This window comes from Otolemur garnettii, unplaced genomic scaffold (assembly GCF_000181295.1).
Source record: "Otolemur garnettii isolate 467f Iridium unplaced genomic scaffold, OtoGar3 scaffold00011, whole genome shotgun sequence".
Lineage (NCBI taxonomy): Eukaryota > Metazoa > Chordata > Mammalia > Primates > Galagidae > Otolemur > Otolemur garnettii.
The window spans coordinates 10,423,895-10,442,904 of record NW_003852406.1 but is presented as its reverse complement, the minus strand read 5'-3'; the positions used below and the strand labels follow the sequence as shown (position 1 = coordinate 10,442,904).

Genomic DNA, 19,010 nt, shown 5'->3' with positions numbered 1-19,010 from the left:
CATGATCACAGCTCACTTCAACTTCAAACTTCTGGGCTTAATTGATCCTCCTGCCTCAACTTCCCAACTAGGTGGGACCACAGACATAAGCTACTGTACCTGGCTAATTTTTCTATTTTTAGTAGAGATGGGGGTCTTACTATGTTTCCCAGATGGTCTCAAACTCCTGGCCTCAAGCAATCCTCCTGCTTTGACCTCCCAAAGTGCTAGGAGGACAGGCATGAGCCATTGCATCCAGCCTCTTCTGTGTAATTTCATAAGCCCCCATCAAAAACATAGACCAGTGTTTCAATACTTCCCAAATACAGAAGAGGCTTACTCTCCTATTTATTCCTAGGGACAAAGGCTTTTCTTAATATAGTCATAGAAGTGGCTCAATGCACACGGTCATAAAATTTAATCCATAGTTCAGCCAAATTCCTAGTATAATAAAGTATTCAATTATAAGATATATGTGTTCTTCAGGAGTTGTAAACCGTTCTTTGGTCACTAAAACACTCAAGCACAAAAACATATCAGAAAAGTTGTCTCTGGCTATGACTTAAAGCTCTTGTAAGAGAAATATCTGTTTACTTTGAATTTTTTAGTTTTTGAGTGAAAGGGAAAAGAAACTGACAAATACAGAGTTTTATATGTGCGATTTAATATTTCTGTTTCAGTTCCTCTTCTTTAGTTTTCTCCACCAAAGCTTTGTTCTGACCTATTGACCCAGAATGTGGTATCTGGAATATTTTTTTGCATCCTCATCAAACATAGCCCTTTTTTTTTTTTTTTTGGCTGAGTCTAAGCCCTCTCTATAATCCTTCATGTTTGGTTAGAAGACAAAGTATCGAAGTTTAGGTGAAGACATTATATCACGCTATTGAGCTTATATCACAAAGCTAGAGAAATGAAGGAGAACTTGTTAAGTTACCTGCCATATTTCAAGAAAATTATTAATCTAAGGGTGGAAAAATGGCCTATAATTTTTCTTCTCAACAGAGAAGAGTACACATTATGTATCACCATAGGTAAAGAGAATGAGCACTCTGTCTCCCCTTTGGGTCAGTTCTGCCAAGATGAGAGGAGAGAAGTGCTCAGTCTTGGGCTCCCCCAGGCGAGGGAATGTGACTCTGTTGTGTCCCTTTATAATTTGGGATGCCAGACTTTGCATGAGTTCTCCCTGCCCAGGTTATCAGAGAATCATCTTCACCCTTCTTCACAAAAGTCTTGCCATTGGTTTTTTGTTTGCTTCATTTTTACTCCATTAGGACTCTTTCTGGACATTGTACTCAAATTCTGAGATTTGTGATCATTTACCCAAATCTGATACACGAAAAGGTCTGTAATATGTTTTGGTGGGCAAAGAGTTTAATGTCTGAAGACCTAAATCCGAGTCCAGTTGCCCCGGCTTGGCCAGTTACAGTTATCACTTTGGACTTAACCTCTCTGTTGCTGCCATTTCTAAAGTGTTGATAATGACAGTTGGCTTTGTTTCTTTCAGAGTTGTTTTGAGTGTGAAATGAGATAAAGATGTGAGAATAGTTTATAAGGTTCTGTAGAAATACTATATGCAATGCTTTTGTTCTTATTTTACTATTTTAAAAGAATTATATACAAACAGTGATCAGATTCCGACTTCAGACTTCCTTTCAGGCAAACCAGTAGAGTTACAAGAGAGGCAAAAAATAAACAAATAAAAATGAACTAAGACACCTAAAGGTCATGGACCCCACTGTACCCTGTTGGTTCCTCTGGATCTTGCTGCTTGGAGTGTGGTCTACAAGTCAGAAGCAACAGCATCACCTAGGAGGATGTCAGAAAGCAGGTTCTCAGTCTCATCCTAGACCTGCTGATTTAGAATCTACGTTTTAACAAGACCTCCAAGTTCTGTGTGCATAATTAAGTTTAAAATCATGAAGGTGGCCCTGCTCTTGAGGGACTGGCTTGAAGGTAACCCTGATCTAGAAGCTTGGTGGGATTTAGAGGAAGGTCTTAGAAATTGTAAAGGACCACTGGGGTGCTGCTTGCTCTAGCCGAGAGTAGCTATAGAGAAGGCATAATGCTTGAGTCTGCCAGCCCCCCAAGTCATGCTAGGGGTGTCTTCTCTCACTATCCACAAAGAAATACAAACAACAGCTCACAAAAACTAGGGCCCTTTCCTTATCCCTTTCACTCAGTGCTCTTTTAATTACAGCAGCAAAATACCCTTTAGTTCTTTATTTACTACTTAGGGGAATTGTAGGGACTAGAAGATTCAGTCCCTCTCCTTGTATTAGCCTTTAGCTAAATGTTTATCAAATCTGTGGACAGTTTATCCAAGGAAGTTTTCATTCCCCATCACTCAGTTTCTCTTGGGACGCAATCACAGAGTCAAGCTCAGTTCCTCATGAGGTCAGATTTTTAAGATTTTGTTTACATTTTTTTCTTCCTGCTTTCATTTTTTCAGTGACTTTTGACATTATGTAAGTAATGCAACTACATTTTTAAGCATTTAGAGTGTGCGAGGGGGAAAGGCCTTGTGAATTGCCATGCTGTGCTGGGGCAGGTGCTTTGTGAGTTTCTGTGAGCCATTCCAGGTTCCTACATGTGCTGCTACATTAAACACCTGTGCTCTTCTTCAGTGCATCCCCCCATTTTTTTCTCAGACCTGTTTTGACCGCATCTTAACCTTACACGCTGATTCAGTGCTTCATGACCATCTACCTGAATCTACCACCTTAGCCAAGTTACAGAGTTCAGGTGGAGAAGACAGGTGAAATTCTCTGGCCTGTGGATCAGTGGTTTTCCACATGAAAAACCTTTCCAGAGGTTTATAAATTAAAGAATCACAGTATCTTATACTATAGTAAAGGATGGTAACTGTTCAGAAGATGCTTGAGTTGTTTGCATGCAGAACTAAGATAGTTAGTATGGTTTTTAAAATATTACTCAGACTTGTCATTGTCATCCTACGGACAGTTTCAACATCTTGGTTACTTTTTTCTATGACAGGAGTTTTTTTTTTTTTTTTTTAAGGTTCTCACCGTTGCTAAACCCAGGCTCCTTCCTAATCTCTTCCATTTCCAATAAGATACACAAAGCCAGGAGACCAGCAGCAGACTGGGAGAAATCTTTACAATAATAGGACAGAGGCCTAATTTTCTCAACATTTATAGAACTTTTCAAATGGCTCCAAGAGAAATAATCCAATAGAAAAAATGGCAAAGGGTATAAACGTAAAAAGATGTTCACCCTCCCATGTCATTCAACACAAAATAAAATAAGTTACCGTTTTCCAGTGGTCAGGTTGGTTGAAATTAAAATGTTTGAAAAAACCCCAGCAGTAAAGAGTAGAAAAAATAGAAGCTTGTTGGAATTACAAATTGTTTAACTTCTCTTAAGGGTGGTTTGGCAATATTTGTGAAAATGTGAAACGTACATATACTTTGTTCAAAAAATTTCACAGATATAAAAAGAAATATATATGAAAAGATACATATACACGTAAGAATCGTCTTTACAGAATTATTTATGGTAGCCTCAGCTGAAGGGGAGCTGCATATTCCTCAGGAGAGTTTACAGTGGTGTCATTCTTCATGGAGCCAATAAGACAATAGCAGCCTGATTAGACAGCAAATAGGGAAAAATATGAAAGACCTAATAATACGGTCCCATTTCTAAAAAAACAAAAATGGGAGAGGGATAAAGGATGCTACATACACTGTACTTGTATATGATTAAAAGTTCTTTGAAAGAAGGGACTAGAAATCAGAGAGGTCTAGGAGAGAGAGGCACTGAGAGCTTTGGCTTAATTATTTCAAAATGCATGAATTTGAACTTTGTCACAACAATTTTGTGTGATAAATATTAGTGATTTAGATGTGTTGAAAGACTGATACACAGGTTCATTCCCATCATTTCTCTTTCCCCACCCTCATCCCCGTCCATAATAGTTACCCTTCTGTGAGTATGAGTGGAGTGTCTTCATTTCCCGAGGGGAACTGCTTTAGGAGAGAGAAAACAAATATTGGTGAAGTGGCCAAAGGGCTGACAGTGGAGGGAGAAACAAAGATTTCTTTCCCAGTATTGGAAATGAAAACCCATCTATTAAAAATAAGCCATTATCTGGCTATTTCAAGTAGCCATTTAAAAATAATTCCAATAAAAGCAATGACATTTTCCTACCAAAGCCTTTTGTTAGGACTTCCTGGATAATTATTCCAATTGCCTACTATTCCTATAAGAAAAAAAAGTTATTAAATTTCTCCCAAGCTCCTTTTCTTTTAGCTGCTAAGGATACAAGGATAACCTCCTTTCTGTGTCTTTTGAGGGTGGAGGCTTTGGGTTATCGATGGGTTGTTTTTTAGAAGTGGACTTTTGCCTTCTTTAAGTAGCCCTAGTCTTGTCTGTGTTCTACTGGGATTCAGGAAGTATATTTTGACACCTGGATTGAGCTATGAAATATATATTAATTTTATGCCTCATCTTTTCCATTTAAAATTTGCACAATAGCATTTTACTTAGTTTTTTAATACTTAGAAAGTTATTAAAAAGTTTATTACCCTCGGACCAGGGATGGTGGCTCAGGTTTATAATCTCAGCCCATTGGGAGGGCAAGACAGGAGGTGGCTTTGAGGCTAGGAGTTGGAGACCAGTCTAAGGAGACCACATCTCTATCCAAAGTAGAAAACTTAGCTAGGTGTGATGGCATGTGCGTATAGTCTCAGCTACTTGGGATGTTGAAGCAGGAGAATTGCTTGAGCCCAGGAGTTTGAGATTACAGTGAGCTGTGATGATTCTGTTGCATCTAGCCCTGGCGACAGAGCAAGACTCTGCCTCCAAAAAAAAAAAAAGAGTTAGTTATCTTTTGTATTAACCTGGATGGAGGTGGAACACATTGTTCTCAGTAAAGCATCATAAGAATGGAGAAGCAAGAATCCATGTTCTCAGTTCTAATATGAGGGCAGTAGATGAGCTAATACAAGGTGGGGGATAGGGAGAGGAGGGAGTGGGCAGAGGGAGGGGGATGGGGGTTATGGTATCTGGCACCCTTCTTGGGGATGGGACACAATTATAAGAGGGACTTTACCAAACAAATGCAATCAGTATACCCTAATTCTTTGTAGCTGTAGTGAGTCCCAAATAATACAAAAATATCAAACAAGTGTTCTACCTAAGTTACACATATTTTAATATTTAATATAAAATTTAATTATTTATTTTATTGAGACAAGAGTCTCACTATGTTGCCCTTGGTAAAGTGCTGTGGCATCTCAGCTCACAGCAACCTCAACCTTGGGCTTTTTTTTTTAATTAAATGTTAACTGTATACATTAATGCAAACATGGGGTATAGTGTAGTGTTTTCATATACATTTTGAAATACTTTCATCAAGCTGGTTCACATAAATTTCATGTCATTTGCATAGTCATTGTGTCAAAACATTTATTTTCTAGTTCTAGAAAGGTTCACTTGTACCCTTGTTAGACAGAAATATAGGTAATCTTTCCGGTCACCCTCCCACCACCCAGCCGCCCTTCTCCCCTCCCCTTCCCCACCCCTTCCCCATATTCTTGGGCTAGAATTAAGTTGTATCTTTCATTTGAGAGCTATAAATTAGTTTCATAAAAGGGCTGTGTACATTGGATACTTTTTCTTCCATTCCTATGATACTTTGCTGAGAAGAACATTTTCCAGTTCCATCCATGTAAACATGAAGGAGGTAAAGTCTTCGTTTTTCTTTAGGGCTGCATAGTATTCCATGGTGTACATATACCACAGTTTATTGATCCATTCGTGGATTGATGGACACTTGGGCTTCTTCCATGATCTGGCAATTATGAATTGGGCTGCGATAAACATTCTGATACAAACATCTTTATTGTAATGTGATTTTTTATCTTCTGGGTATATACCTAATAGTGGAATTGTAGGGTCGAATGGCAGGTCTATTTTTAGTTCTCTAAGTGTTCTCAAGACGTCTTTCCAAAAGGAACATATTAAATTGCATTCCCACCATAAGCGATTCTCTTGCCTCAACCTCCCAAGTAGCTGGGATTATAGGCACCCGCCACAATGCCCGGCTATTTGTTTTGTTGTTGCTGTTGTAATTGTCATTGTTGTTTGGCAGGCCTGGGCTGGGTTTGAACCCGCCAGCTCTAGTGTATGTGGCTGGCACCCTAGCTGCTGAGCTACAGGCCCCGGGCCAAAATTTAATTTATTAATATTTTCAGTTTTCAGTTTCTCCCACCCCACCCCACAGGACTTCTAGTGTCAGAAATTCGGCCTTTATTTTGCCTCAGATGCCCTCACCTCAGTACTCTGCTTGGCTGTCTGGGAGCCGTATCTGGAGCCACCCCTGGCCAAGTGACAGTCTTCTGCCATTCTGTGTGCCTGTCTGAACAGGATGCTTTGCCGTGTTATTTCTGGTTTTCGCTGCCACCAGGGTGCTCTACTTTTTTTTTTCCCCCTATCTAAGCTCTCTGGGAGTGACCATGCTTATTTCTTTCAGATGGAGACTATTTTACCTTCACAAGACACGAACCCATTGGAGTATGTGGCCAGATCATCCCAGTGAGTGTATCTCCTCGCACCTCGTATTTATTTTCATTTGATCCAGTTCTCTTAAAGACACATAAAACATGGTCCTCGGCGATGTGTGTTTTCCATTACTGGGGGAAAAAAACTGAGCTCATGTTGTTGACATATCTTTAACAGCCTCCCTGCAAATGCTTATTTGAACAGGTTAATAGGGCTTCAGCTCCATTACCAGGAGTTGAATTCTCAAGTCATGGAATTCTCATGATTAAAATAAGCAAAGCAAAGCGCAGTGTATTAATAACCTGCCCTTGGTTATGGGTGTCCATCCTGCTTATGGAAAATTAATGCCTTGTTATATTTGCTTATTTGTTTTCTAGAGCTGTGAGTCACCATCTTTCCAGGCATATTATTTTATATGGTCTTTTAATCTCATTCTTTCCCACTGTTTCTTTTCACAAGAATCTAGATAGAAGACACTGCAGAAGACACAGCGGTACAATTAACGTCACGATCATAATTGAAACCATGCCGGGCTGTTGTGTCTTGTAAAGGGAAATAGATGTAGTGCTTAGTGTTTGGATTGGAACATTAAACATTGTCCTTTTTTTTTTTTCTTTCTCTCTCTCTCATACACACCCTTGGCATAACACAAAATATCACTGCTGCTTCTCACAGTACTAGCTATAGTTCTGGAGGGATTTCAAAGGGAGGCTCAAATTAAACTCTTAGAGTATAGACAAGAAGTTCTCTCTTTTCAAAATAAAGGAGAATAAGTAAAGATAATCTTTGGTTTGGGGAAGCAGAGATTTGGGGGGAGAGTACTAATATTTGTTGAAATGATAGGTAACTTCCAGGATATTGTGAAATTTATTAGAGAATGAAAAGGCAAAATGAGAGGTTTGGTTAACCCCCTAAAGAAATCTCCTAAACCCCTCCAGAAATCTCACTTGGATCAGCTCCAGGGTCCGGCCTGTCCCCTGTACCTTAGAACTCAAACTTGTTCTTCCCCAGAATCTTGAAGCTGCAGCTTCACCACAAGGACAAGAGCTAGTTGTCAGCGAGCTCTGGCTCAATTACTGCATGCCAAGATTTATATACTGTAGATGGAATTAAAACATTACTGTGGACTCCCAAGTTTATAAACAACCAAGGGGAAAAGAAATTGGGTGTTTGGTGAAGGCAAGACACTTGTATATTTTTGCAAGCTTGCCAGAGCCAGTGAGAATCCTTCAAGGATGGCAGCTGAGATGCTTCAGGCAGAAACACATTGTGGTCAGGGGCTGAAGCCAAGGGGCCAGGATTTCTGTTTTCTTTCTTAATGAAATTATCAATGACACCTGATAGTACTGAGGCTCATGCCTGTGCTTATGACAATAGGAGCTTAATATCCTTTTAAAAGGAGCTTAAGCCATTTTAGGCCCCAAATTCTTATATTCCTATAAATATCTTTTAGTTTCCATTAGCTTATTTTGTAGTAGAAAGGGAAAAGTGAAAATTGTTGCACACTCACCAGCAAATGCACTTTATTTTTTATAATCATATGCATTTGGTAACAATGGATATTTTAAAAAGTGCTGCCTTATAATACACAGTGACTTAAATATAATTCACAGAATTTTATCTTCTAGCTCTTCCCCATTGAAGAGTTTTCATACTAGTTTTAAAATCCTGGTGTAAAAATTCCAGATGCAAGGAAAAGTTGTATACACAAGAGACTTATTGGAACCAAAGCCCAATTTTAAAAGTGAATAAAATAACAGTGAAAAACCAAACCGAAACAGAAAACGAAAACTCCCCTTTTGCCATGAGATTTCTCCTAGTGAGTGGTTGAAATATAGTAATTTTTTTGAACAGAGAGTAAAGGACAGATTTTCAAGGTCATTGCTATTCTGTTCTTAATGATGTTATTATAAATCCAAACACCTATCCTTGGTGGTAGACAAGATTTATGTTGAGGACGAGTGTAAGAAATCTGAGAACTCAGAGTTTGAAAACAAAGTGGTGAAGGAATATCTCCATCTATCTATCAACTTGGAGTTTTCTCCTTTCAGTGGAACTTCCCCCTGCTGATGTTTGCCTGGAAGATTGCTCCGGCTCTGTGCTGTGGCAATACAGTAGTCATTAAGCCGGCAGAGCAGACCCCACTCAGCGCACTCTACATGGGAGCCCTCATCAAGGAGGTAAGAGAAACTTCACGAGTGGTTCTGACTCCCTTTACACTTGGAGCCTGTTAAAGCATATCTCATTTAACATGATGCCTCAATTTCCACAAGCCACAGTTTCTCCTATTCTGTTTCCTTAGGCTGGCTTTCCACCAGGAGTCATCAATATTTTGCCGGGATATGGGCCAACAGCTGGAGCAGCAATAGCTTCACATGTTGGCATAGACAAGATTGCGTTCACGGGTTCTACTGAGGTAGGTATCTGAGAAACCAGGAGCTGAAAAACAGTCCTGTGAATGAGGAGAGGGGCTAAAGGAACATAGGTTGGACACCACAAGGGCAGCGAGTACTGAAGTCCTCCAAAAGGTAATATTGGTATAGAACTTTGGTGAATGTGAAGGTGAAGGCCAGTTGGTGCCACAGATCTCTGAGCGTTTATATGATGCTAACTGCAGAAAACTGTCCCAGAAGCTGGGGTTCTAAACACTTTTTTGAGTAAAAAACAACAATGGCAGAAGCAAGTTAAGCTGGAAATGTAAACTAGTCTCTGGTAGGGACTAGAATTGGGGTAAACCTTTCCCTTCTCACTGTTTTGCCAGGTCCTGTAGAGGCAGTTAGCAACTAACCATGCTCCATGAGCGTAACCATGAGGCCGAACCAGCCCCATGAGGCTGATACAAAGCAGGGATTGCTGCTGCCAGCATGGTGTCTGTTGTGACCAACCATGCAACTGTGCTCTAGAAGCACCAGGCAGTCAAAGATAACACATAATAAGGAGCATTGTTCTGTGCTAATAAAACTTTATTTATAGACACTGAAATTAGAATTTTATATACTTTTTATGAATCATCAAATACTAATCTCTTTTTTTCTCAATATGTAAAAATACAAAAAATGATTTTAACTTGTGGGCTATACCAAAACAGGTAGCAAGTCAAATTTGGCAGATGGGCTATAGTTTACAGATCCCAGACACATAATCACAAGCCTGTCTAGGGAGATTTATAAAATACTATTCCAATATGTTTTCTAGCCATGTAATAGATAATGTAGAGTCTGATTCATTGTTTCAAGTAACAATAACATCATTAAAGAACAGATATCTACAGGTCTAAAACAGTGCTGTCTATAATTTTCTAAACCTAATTATAGCAACACTTGTCATTTAAAGTTTGATTGAAGCCACATTTTTTTAAAAAGAAGGCAATAAGTGAAATTGATCTTAATAAAATAATTCAATATTTTCAAAATACTATCATTTTAACACATAATATAAAAATTATTTTTTATTTTTATTGTTTGGGATTCATTGAGGGTACCAAGAATCAGGTTAACACTAACTGCATTTGTTAAAGTCCCTCTTATAATAGTGTCCCAGCCCCAAGAGGTGTGCCATACACCGTGACCCTCCCATTCCCCTACCTGCTCCCCTCTCCCCACTTGCTCATTCCCCTAACCCCCCTTGTATTAGCTCATCTACTTTTTCATATTAGAACTGAGTACATTGGATTCTTGCTTCTCCCTTCTTGTGATGCTTTGCTAAGAGTGTGTTCCACTTCCATCCTGGTTAATACAAAAGATGTGATGTCTCTATCTTTTTAGTGGCTGAATAGTATTGCATGGTATATATATAACCACAGTTTGTTAACCCATTCCAGGGTTGGTGGGTATTTCGGCTGTTTCCACATTTTGGCAATTATAAATTGAGCTGTGATAAACAGTCTAGTGCACATGTCTTATGCTAAAATGATTTTTTTCCTTCTGGGTAGATGCTGGATCAAATGGGAGGTCTAATTTGAGTTCTTTGAAGATTCCCCATACTTCCTTCCAAAAAGGTCATATTAGTATGCAGTCATACCAACAATGTAAAAGTGTTCCCTTCTCTTCACATCCACACCCAGCACCTGCAGTTTTGAGACTTTGGGCCAGCTTTGAGAATGATGTGGGCCATTCACACTGGGTTTAGGTGATATCTCAGGGTAGTTTTGATTTGCATTTCTCTGATGATTAGGGACGATGAGCATCTTTTCATGTTTGTTATCCATTCATCTGTCTTCTTTAGAGAAGGCTCTATTCATGTCTCTTGCCCATGATATATGGGATTGCTGGGTCTTTTTTTGTTGATTAATTTGAAGTCTTTATAGATCTTAGTTATCAAGCTTTTGTCCAATTCATAATATGTAAATATCTTTTTCTATTCTGAAAATTGTCTGTTTTGATTTTGTTGATTTAGTTGTACAGAAGCTTTTCAGTTTAATTAAGTCCCATTTGTTGTTGCAAATGCCATGGAAATCTTCTTCATAAAATCTTTCCCCAAGCCAGTATCAGTATCTTCATGTGTTTTCCCCACACTTTCTTCAAGTATTTTTATTGTTTCATGCCTTTGTTTTAAATCTTTTATCCATCTTGAATCAATTTTTGTAAGTGGTGAGAGGTGCAGGTCCAATTTCAGTGTTTTATGTGTGGTTATCTAGTTCTCCCAGCACCATTTATTGGGTAGGGATTCTTTTCCTCGGTGTATGTTCTTGTTTGGTTTATCAAAGATCAGGTGGCTGTAGGATGTTAGTTTCATCTCATGGTTTGCTATTTGGTTCCAAATGTCAATGACTCTATTTTTGTGCCAATACCATGCTGTTTTGATCACTGTGGCTGTTTAGTATAGCCAAAATCTGGTAGAGTGATACCTCCAGCTTTGTTTTTATTACTAAGAATTTCCTTGGCCATATGGGGTTTCTTCTGGTTTCATACAAAATGAAGATTTATTTTTTTCAATTCTTGAAAGTTATGATGATGGTATTTTAATGGGGATTGCATTGAATCTGTAGATTACTTTGGGTAGTATAGACATTTTCTCAATGTTGATTCTTCTCAGCCATGAGCATGGTATGTTCTTCCATTTGTTAATATCCTCTGCTATTTCTTTTCTTGAAATTTCATTATCTTCTTTGTAGAGGTCCTTCACCTCTTTTAATATGTATATTCCTAGGTATTTCATTTTTTTTTTTTTTGAAGCTACTGTGAGGTGATTGTGTCCTTGATTAGCTTCTCATCTTGGCTTTATTGGCATATACAAAGGCTACTGATTTCTGGGCACTGCTTTTATATCCTAAGACACAATTTTTTGATAACTTCTGGGAGTCTTGTAGTCATGTCATTGCGGTTCTCTAAGTATAAGATCATATTGTCAGCAAAGAGTGAGACTTTGACCTCCTCTGCCCTCATTTGGATTCCTTTTATTTCCTTCTCTTGCCTGATTGTATTGGCTAGAACTTCCAGTACTGTGTTGAATAGTAGTGGTGATAGAGGACAACCTTGTCTGGTTCCAGTTCTAAGTGGAAAAGCTTTCAGTTTTACTCCATTCAGCTGTGGGTTTATTGTAGATGGCTTTGATCAAATTAAGAAATGTGCCACCTCTGCCTATATTCTTAAGTGTTCTAATTAGAAAAGGATGCTGAATTTTATTAAATGCTTTTTCTGCATCTATTAAGAGAATCATATGGTCTTTGTCTGTGCTTGACTTGACATGATGAATTACCTTTATGGACTTGCGTGTGTTAAACCAGCCTTGCAACCCTGGGATGAAACCTGTTTGATCTTGATGAATGATTTTGGGGGGGTGGGCCCCCTGGGGCTGGGTTTGAACCTGCCACTTCCAACATATGGGGCTGGTGCCCTACCCTACTCCTTTGAGCCACAGGTGCCTCCCATGAATGATTTTTTTAAATGTGTAGCTGTAACCTATTGGCTAGGATTTTATTGAGAATTTTTGCATCTATATTCATTAGAGAGATTGGTCTGAAATTATTCTTTATAGTTGGGTCTTTTTCTGGTTTTGGTATCAGGGTGATGTTCACTTCTTAGAACATGTTGGGAAAAAATCCATTCTACTCAATTTTTTGGAATAATTTCTGCAGTATGGGTATAAGCTGTTCTTTGAAGGTTTGATACAATTCTGGTGTGAAGCCATCTGGACCAGGGCATTTTTTTTTGTTGGGAGATTTTTTATTGTTTCTTTGATCTCTGTGCTTGAAATTAGTCTGTTGACAAGATAGATTTCTTCTTAAGTCTAGGGAGAAGATATGATTCCAGATATGTTAATAGATCTGTTGCTATTTCCCCTTTATTGTTTCTGATTGAGGTTACTAGAGATTTACTTTTCTGTTTCTTGTTAGTCTGGCCAAAGGTATGGACTTGGGTATGTTAAACCAGGCTTGCAGATTTTATTTATTTTTTTTTAAAAAACAACTTTTTGTTTCATTAATTTTCTGAATGATTCTTTTGTTTTCAATTTTATTAATCTCTGATTTAATTTTGGTCATTTATTTTCTTCTGCTGGATTTGGGATTAGATTGTTCTTCTTTTTCCAATTCCATAAGATAGTTTATGAGTTTATTGATGGGCTCTCTTTCTGCTTTTCCTATGTAGGCATCTAATGTGATAAACTTTTCTTGTAAGACTGCTTTTGCTGTATTCCACAGGTTTTGGTAACTTGTGTCTTCATTGTCATTATGTATGAGGAATTTAATGGTTTTCTCTTTTATCTCTTCCTGAACCCAGCTATCATTCAGCATAAGGTTGTTTAATTTCTCAGTTTTTGCGTAGGGATGAATGTTTTTGTTGGAGTTGAGTTCCACCTTTATTGCCTTGTGGTCTGAGAAGATACAAGGTATAATTTCTATTTTTTTAATTTTGCTGAGGTTTGACTTGCATCCTAGGATGTAGTTGATTTTGGAGTACATACCATGGGCTGACAAGAAAAATTTATATTCTTTAGGTTTGGGGTGGTGTGTTCTGTATATGTCTATTAATCCCATTTGTTCCAGGGTCACATTTAAGTCCTTTGTATCTTTGTTTAGTTTCTGTTTATAGGATTTCTCTAGTTCTGTCAGAGGGGTGTTAAGGTCCCTAACTATTATCATGTTATGGGATATCATATCGCTCAGGCCCATCACTGTCTGTTTCATAAATTTGGGAGCCTGTCCCAAGAGTGGAATTCTGATCCTGGCAGGCGGAATTAAGACAATCATGCTTTAGGCCCCTTGTAAGACCTTCTCATCACCTTCCCTCCTGGCTGCCGAGACCTTCTCAGTATGGCTGCCTCACCAGCCACCAAGCCTATGATAGCAAATCCACTTCAACCAACATTCAAGTCTGGTTGCTGTGTACTATTCAAGTACCCCCTACTCTTCCAAGCTTTCTACTCAATATGCAGTTTCCCCCAACAACTAAAAATTCCTCCCATCCCAGACCTCCATGGGGGACCATCTGAACCCAGCCATTCCCTATCACTTGCCTAATTCATCAGAGTTCCACCACTCCAGATCATACCCTGTATCCAGCTCATCACCTCCTCGCTGGCTCTGGGTAAGGTCCTTGCACCAGGTATGGCAGAGTTCTCTCTTTTCCCCAGTCATTCTAGGGGAGCTCGGTTGAATGATCCTTCTGGTCCACCATCTTACTCTTCCCCCAAATATAAAAATTAATAACACAATATTGTCTATTCTCTGTTCTTTACTTTATTATTATTTTTTTTTTCAAGGATAGAATCTCACTCTGTTGCTCTGTTGCCCCAGGCTAGAGTGCAGTTGTGCCATATAGCTCACTGTAACCTCAAACTCCTAGACTTCCTGGACTCAAGTGGTCCTCTTCAGCTTCTCAAGGGGGTGGGACTGTAGGCAAGCTGCATCACATCTGGCTAATTGTTTTCGTTTTTTGTAGAGATGTGGGTTCCACTGTGTTGCCCAGGCTGGTCTCAAACTCCTAGCCTCAATCTGCCCTCTCACCTTGACTTCCCTAAGTGCTGAGATTATAGGCATCAGCACCCTCACCCAGCCTACATCTTTTTTTTATGAGAAGTCTTTGAAATCTATATGTGTTTTACATTTATAGCATATCTCATTTTAGACTAGCCACATTTCTAGTGTTACATAGACATGTGTGCCACCATGTTGGACAGTACAGGTCTAGAAACTTGATTAATTGATACAGAGCTAATGAAATTTTTCAATCTTCTATGAAATTTATTAAATGAGCCAGTCTTTAAATTTCATAAAAGATTGATTAATAAGCTTGAATGTCAGTTAGTTTACAGTTAGATTATTATGTTTGAGATTATTGTCAAGAATCATCTTGTTTCCAAAACTTTCATTCTAATCATAATGTTATAGTAATTTTATGATTAATGAAATATATAAATCAATCTGTGAGTGTGAAAGGGAATTATTTTTTGTCTATAAACTAAATCTAATGCTTTGAAAATAAAGCCTAGATTCTAAGAAATATTATATCAATTAGGGCTGGGCATTGGAGAAAAATATAAATCTAGATACTGTGTGCACTTGGATTGCTTTGCAGATGTTTTTAAATTCTCACTCCATTTCAAAGAAACTGAAACCAGAAATCTTAAACAATATTTTAGAGCTGTGGTTTAATGAGAAAGGACAGGTGGGCCCATCATTAAATAAAAATCCTTAGTTGTGTATCAAAGAATGAATATATATATATTTTTAAGCTAAGATCAAATATTTAAGTTATCTTTCATTGATCTAACATTTTTCTGATATTCAACCAATGGTCCTGATTGAGTTAGCCAAGAGATTTCTAGTGTGTAATTTTTTTAAACAAAAATTTTAAATTAAAGTATAATATATAAAATGAGATATAACAACTTGTAATGTCAGAAGCTATGTCTCCTTTTTTCTAGTTTGGAAATATTTTGATTTTTTTCTTTTCAAAGACAGTGTTTTGCTCTATTGTCCAGATTGTAGTCCAGTGGTAGGATCATAGTTTACCGTAACCTTGAAGTCCTAGGCTCAGGTGATCCTCCTGCCTCTGTCTTTCAAGTAGAGTAGTGAGTACTACAGGCATGTGCCACCATCGCCAGCTACTCAGGCTACTCTCTGCTCCTCAGGCTGATCTCAAACTCCTGGCCTCAAGTGATCCTCCCACTGTGGCCTCCCAAAGTGCTGGAATTGCGGGCATGAGCCACCATGTTTGGCCTCCCTCATTTTTTAAAAACTTTTCTAGAATACTCTTGCATTAGTATGTCATAATTAATCCTTCATTAATGTACACTTTAGGGGTTTTTCCCCACACTTTTTTTCTATTACACAAACTGAAATAACCTTTGGCGATCTAAGAAAAAATATCTGTGTATGTATATGGGTGTATAGATGTATATACATACACACATATGAATATGTAAATATACACATACACATAAGAAATATCATGTACAATACAACAAAGATGAAAATAACTACTGATGTCTCATCTGAAACAATAAAAGTCAGAAAAAAACTGAATGACATCTTTAAAGTCTTGAAAGTGAAATAAAACAAAGCAAAAACTGTCAAAGAAGAATTCTGTACCCAAAGAAAAAAACAAAATTCAAGGCAAAATAAATATATTTTTTAGACAAACAAAAGATGAGAGAATCCATCACTCGTAGACCTGCACTATACAAAATGTTAAAGATGTTTACAGATGAGAAAAATGATACCAGAAGAAAACTAAGACCTACACCAAAATAAGAAGAGGGCCATGTGTATGTGTATATTTACACATACATATATGTGTATGTATATATCAGATAGTCTTTTGGATACATATACACATATATATGTGTATGTATATATCAGATATTCTTTTTGGATATGTTTCTAGAAGTAAAATTGCAAAATAAAAGGATGTTTATTCTTTTAATTGCTTACCAAGAATGCATTAGAGTGATGATTTCATTTATGAGACCTCCTTAAGTATGTTAATCTTCTGTTTGTTGTAGAATTTGTAAATATGATTCTCAGTTTGTTCTTTGCTTTTTAATTTGTAAAAATAGATTGCCATGCACGAGTTTTAAATTTGATTTAGTCCTATCTTTCAGTCCTCCTTTTAATGGCTTCTGGGTTTCCTGTCATTTTTGAAGAAATCCATTGAAGGCTGTAGAAATGGTCCTTAACATTTTCTTTTAGTACTTTTATAGTTTTTTTTTAAATTTAAATCTTTAATCTGGTTGAACTTTATTTTCATGATAATGAAAGGTGAAGGCTAAGTTTATTTTTTTGTAAATGAGTGTTAAGTTACTTAAACACCATTAATTATACACTCTATCCTTTTGCAACTTGTTTGAATATTTAACATCATGTGATGAATTTCCATATACTTGTTTCTGTTTTATAACTCATCATTGTATTTATCTCTTTTCACTAGTACCAGACTGCCTTAATTACTAGGTTTTATAAGATGTGTTTCAGTGTAGTAGGAAAGATTCTTAATTGGTATTTCAAAACCTGTGGCTGTTATTGCCCATCTGTTCTTTCAGATGAAAGTTCAAGTAAATGTTCTAAGCACCTTGGGCTCCTCGCAGGAATTCTCATTGGAATTTTGATGGGTATTACATGACATGTCTATATTCATACATTGACTGCCACACTAGAGAACAAAAATTTTTCCTGGGGCCACAATATTTTATTAAGTTAAGAGATATGTGAGTTATGTTATATATGCTTCATGAGACCCTGGACTCAAAACTAGCATGAGTGAACTACAACTCACATGGCTGTGAGTGTGTTAAATGTAGGGTAGGTGCTGTATTTCCTCACCACACTGACTTCTCATCTAGGAACACCTAGCTTCTGTTGCTTGTTGTGTAGAATTACCACAGTGTCAGCATGTAGTAGATCTTAGGCATTTCTTGTTAAGTTATTTTCTGGGCATTTAACATTTTCTTCCAAGATATTTTAGTCAAAACCTATACTGGTTTTTAAAGTTATATTGAATAGATGGACCCCATCTTCAGGCCAGCCAAGAAGTCACATAGTAGGTCAGTTAGAACATTAAGCCTTATTGCCAGGCTGTTTGGATTCAGATCTCTGTTTTTACTTTTTTAAATAACTTTATTGAAGTACAATTTATATGCAATAACATGTACCTCTTTGAGCACCAAATATACACATCCATGTAGCCGCCATCCAAATCTACACCCTGAAAAGATTTCTCTTGCCTCTCTATGGGTAACACCCTTGGCTCTAGGAAACCACTAAGCCCTTTTTTTTTTTTATATAATTTGTGTATACTAGAATTTCATATAAATGAAACAATATAATATATACTCTTTTGTGTTCATTTTGTGTGTGTGTGCATATACTTTTTGTTGTTGTTGTGCTGTTCAACATTTAATGTATTATCAATATGGTCAGGTCTAAATCCCCCATTTTGATATTTTCTCTTTGTCTCATCTGGGTTTCTTCTCCATCTTTCACTCTGTGCCTGCCTTCTACTGGAGGAATTGATCTTAGCACGCCATTTTGTCTTCTATTTTGCATTAGTGTTTGCAGTATGCATCCTAATCAGTCATCATCAAATAGTATCATGTTACTTTATATATAAAGTGATGAGCTTATAACAGTATTCTTCCACTCCCCCTCTCATCCTTTATGGTATTGTTGCCCTGCAATTTACTTCTATGTATGTTATATGCCCCACAAGACATGGTTACTATTTTTGTTGTAAATTTTAATTATAAAAAAAAATCTTTAAATAAGAAAACATAATCATTTTACATTTTCTTATACCCCTGCTATTCCTGGCCCTCTTCTTATTTTGGTATCATTTTTCTCATCTGTAAACATCTTTAACATTTCATATAGTGCAGATCTACAAGTGGTGAATTCTCTCAGCTTTTGTTTGTCTGAAAAATACATTTCTTTTGTCTTGATTTTTATTTTTTTCTTTGGGTATAGAATTCTTATTTGACAGTTTTTGCTTTGTTTTATTTCACTTTCAAGACCTTAAAGACATCATTCAGGTTTTTTTCTGACTCTTACTGTTTCAGGTGAGACGTCAGCAGTTATTTTCATCTTTGTTGTATTGTACATGATATTTCGTTCTTTTGTGACTACTTTTAAGATAATTTCTTCTTGCTTGTTTTCAGCAATTTCATTGTGATGTATTTTTGTGGAACTTTCTTTTTTTTCTTTTTGGTGTTAAATTCTTGAATCTATGTGTTTCTACTTCTCGTCAAATTTGGAAATATTTTGACCATTAACATGATCCCATAGTTCAATGAGTCCCTTCTAATTTTCGTCCCTTTTCCTGCTTCAGTCTGGATAATTTATTTTGAAATTCACTGGTCTTCCTTAGTGTTTAATTCACTTCAGAGATTGTATACTGTATGTATTTTTTTTTTTTAAGACAGAGTCTCACTCTGTCACCCTAGGTAGAGTATAGAGACATCATCGTAGCTCACAAGAACCTCAAACTCCAGGGCTCAAGTGATCCTCTTCCTGAGTAACTGGGACTACAGGCATCTGATAACAACACCCAGCTAATTTTTCTATATTTGGTAGA

General features: G+C 37.3%; 1 protein-coding gene across 2 annotated transcripts in view; it reads left to right on the top strand.

Annotated features, from left to right (window-relative positions):
• The window catches only part of ALDH1A2 (aldehyde dehydrogenase 1 family member A2), a 97,158-nt gene that overhangs the window by 46,893 nt on the left and 31,255 nt on the right, over positions 1-19,010 (top strand). The window contains exons 5-7 of one of the 2 annotated variants that reach the window (XM_003784378.2): positions 6,473-6,534; positions 8,553-8,681; positions 8,804-8,917. In XM_003784378.2, the coding sequence (XP_003784426.1) occupies positions 6,473-6,534; positions 8,553-8,681; positions 8,804-8,917 (305 nt within the window). The remainder of the gene's footprint in view (positions 1-6,472; positions 6,535-8,552; positions 8,682-8,803; positions 8,918-19,010) is intronic. The other variant, XM_012801938.1, reaches the window with a different exon arrangement.